Raw genomic sequence first — 2,976 nt, 5'->3', positions numbered from 1 at the left:
GGGTCATAGTGTAGTAGCAGATCAGAAATGTATTTTGGCCCTAAACCGTTTAGTGATTAATAAACTAGCAAAAGTACTTTAAAATCAATTCTTTGAGGCACAGGAAGCCAGTGTAAAGACTTTAGAGCTGGAGTGATGTGATCCAGTCTCTTGGTCTTAGTGAAGACCCGAGCAGCAGCGTTCTGGATTGACTTTTTAGGGAGACCTGTAAAGACACCAGTACAGTAGTCAGAACTACTGAAGATGAAAGCATGGACCAGTTTTCCTTTAACCCTTGATATATTATTAAGGTGGTAATAGGCTGACTTTGAATTTTTCTCAATGTGGCTGTTAAAATTCAGGTCAGAGTCCATGACTACACGAACGTCCATGACTAAGATTTCTGGCTTTGTCTGTTGTTTTTAACATAACCTTTAGTTCAGAGTTTCTTAGATGATCTAAAGGTAAGGTAACAGCAGTCTAAGAAAATCCATAACCTTACTTTTCTTCCTTTCTTTGTGACATTTTTCACACACACTCAAGTCTGACGGGGTTTACTAAGTTGCAATATTATCATAAAATAATGCCACTGTCTGAAGCTTGTTTCCTGTCATTCGAACACTTTGGACCCTGCTCACATCGTGACATGTCGCACAACAATGAGCTTTATTGGCCATTTAAAGGTTGTTCTAAAAATATTCTGTCACATAACTCTAAAACACAGTTTCCCAACATGGCTACTTTTTAATTGGCACTACATTAACACATAGGCTTTGCTATCTGGACAGCTCACGGTGAAATATATACCAGTTTCTGTTGCCTGTTCTCCCACATCAAACACACATTCTTTTCTAATGACAAGCACTTTTAACTGCAAGGTCAAAACTTACTCCACTCTGGAGTTGTTCCAATCCTCACGTTACGGTACCATGTCTGAAACACCTCCAATACTGCCTAAAGGCCGTTCTATTCTTCCGCTTCGAATGAACGGCGTATAGTAGTATATCATATGAATATACAGTATTTATACACACACACTGGTATCGCATCGGTACTCGGTATCAGCCGAAATGCAAGTTCAGATATTGGAATCACTATTGGGAAGGAAGAAAATGGTCTAGGAACATGTATTTACCACAAGGTTTGTTATGAATGCTGGCATTGGTCAAGACAGGATACTCTGCTTACTCCTCAAAGCGTTTCAGGAAGACTAGAATTAGGAGATTTCTTAATGCTGCACTGTGGGTCAACATACTGTAATTAGGCTGCTTGATGAGTAAGTGCACTACAGTGATTTTCTTCCTCTCTTCTTCTTCTTTAGACTGGACTTTTTTGTTGTTGATAAAAGTATCATGGTTATAGCAGCAAAAAACCCAGCAAATCCACAGAGGGACCTGATCTGAAAGAAGGGATGGAGGAGGTGAAAACCCTGAAGCAGTTCCCTCCGTACGGCGCCATTAGTGGACACTCATCAGCAGACACCTGTCCCACATGTCGTGGCACTGGGCGAATCCCCAGAGGTGTTTTTTTTTGCTTTGAAAAAAGTATCTTTCGACTGCACTTTAAGCACTTTCAGTTCGTTAACGTAGGCTGCTAACGGAGCGCCTCATCCTCAGATCAGTTTCTTTTCACATCGTAACAGCCAAGGGAACTAAGTCAAATGGAAAGTTACAAACTCTTATTTGTTTGTGCAGCTGCCTGTGTTTGGCCACACTTTCACATCTTTTTACTTTTTTATGCATTGATAGGTCATGAAGACCAGCTAGTTGCTGTAATACCGTGTAACGATGCGAGGCTGAAACCCAGACGCACGTAAGGGATATATGTGTGTTTGTTGATTTGCACAGTTTAAATATAATTGGATGCAAACTGATTTTTTTTCATACATATACAGTGTCTGCAAGTTGATGGCTTTTTGCAAATGCACATGTTTGTAAAGGTTTCAGACTGTCATGTACAATTTAGCACGGCCCTATTGTAATTTCAGGAAGCTGTACGTGTGCATCTCCATGGCTCTGTGTCTCTTCCTTTGCTGTCTGATCCTCTTCTTCCTCTTCCCCCGGAGTGTCATCCTGACGCCTGTGTCTGTGTTGTCAGTCATGGTCTACTTCACCCCGGATACAACTGAAATGGAGGTCACCGTGAGTAGCAGGAACACTAAGGCAGTGTGAATCTGTGCCACCTCTTCATTTATTATTGTATTATCTAACTTTATGGAGTAAGTATAAACATGTGCAGGGTTTTTTTTTGTCTATGGTACAGTAACTTAAACTACAGTGCAGTGCTCTGCCCTACAAAGCCCAAAATTCTAATTTATTAGTTTTCTACTGTATATGTAGAGCTTAACAGTGTGTTTCTGGAAGGGAAAATCCCATTCATTTTGAGTTGGATTTTGATTTGAATTATTAGCCATGATGTCCAAACCATCCAGGGTATAAAAACCACCATTGTTTTAAGAAAATCATGTTTTATTCATGATGGCGTGGAGAAGTAAAACCTACTATACTAAGTGTAACAGCTACGTCTTTTTATTGGTTGCCCGAGCTGTTACCATGGAAATGTTTACCGCACCCGCAAATTGCTAGCGAGCTGCTACCACTTAAGTCTATGATTGTTTCTGTACACAGTCTTGGACCTTTTGCCTTTTTGTGCCGTTTAAAAGAAAATATTCTGTAACGTCAATGGAGAAATCAAATTGGAGAAAGTCCCTGAGCCGTTCAAAAAGTGAGCAGTCACTGATGAGCTCTATTCGTGAACTATAAAGGGTTACACATCGGTGTGCCACTGAATTTCCTGAGCCACCACATTTTTATTGTGCGTGTCAAAACAACGTTTACACAGAATGGCATTCACATGACTATCTGAAGATAGCTGCTGTAGTTACGTGAAGGACAAAGTTCCCTGAGACACTTTAATGATGGAATGGTGTGTGTGTGTGTGTGTGTGTGTGTGTGTGTGTGTGTGTGTGTGTGTGTGTGTGTGTGTGTGTGTGTGTGT

The 2,976-nt window shown here is 40.6% G+C and overlaps 1 protein-coding gene across 1 annotated transcript in view; it reads left to right on the top strand.

The window, feature by feature from the left end:
* The first annotated feature begins 1,331 nt into the window (after positions 1-1,331).
* tmem106a (transmembrane protein 106A) overlaps positions 1,332-2,976 on the top strand; it is a 4,133-nt gene continuing 2,488 nt past the window's right edge. The window contains 4 exon segments of the mRNA XM_034860804.1: positions 1,332-1,352; positions 1,355-1,499; positions 1,728-1,791; positions 1,967-2,144. Of these exon segments, the coding sequence (XP_034716695.1) occupies positions 1,332-1,352; positions 1,355-1,499; positions 1,728-1,791; positions 1,967-2,144 (408 nt within the window).

The sequence above is a fragment of the Etheostoma cragini genome, chromosome 21 (genome assembly GCF_013103735.1).
Source record: "Etheostoma cragini isolate CJK2018 chromosome 21, CSU_Ecrag_1.0, whole genome shotgun sequence".
Taxonomy (NCBI): domain Eukaryota; kingdom Metazoa; phylum Chordata; class Actinopteri; order Perciformes; family Percidae; genus Etheostoma; species Etheostoma cragini.
The sequence above is the reverse complement of the archived record's forward strand: the minus strand, read 5'-3'. Positions and strand labels throughout refer to the sequence as shown.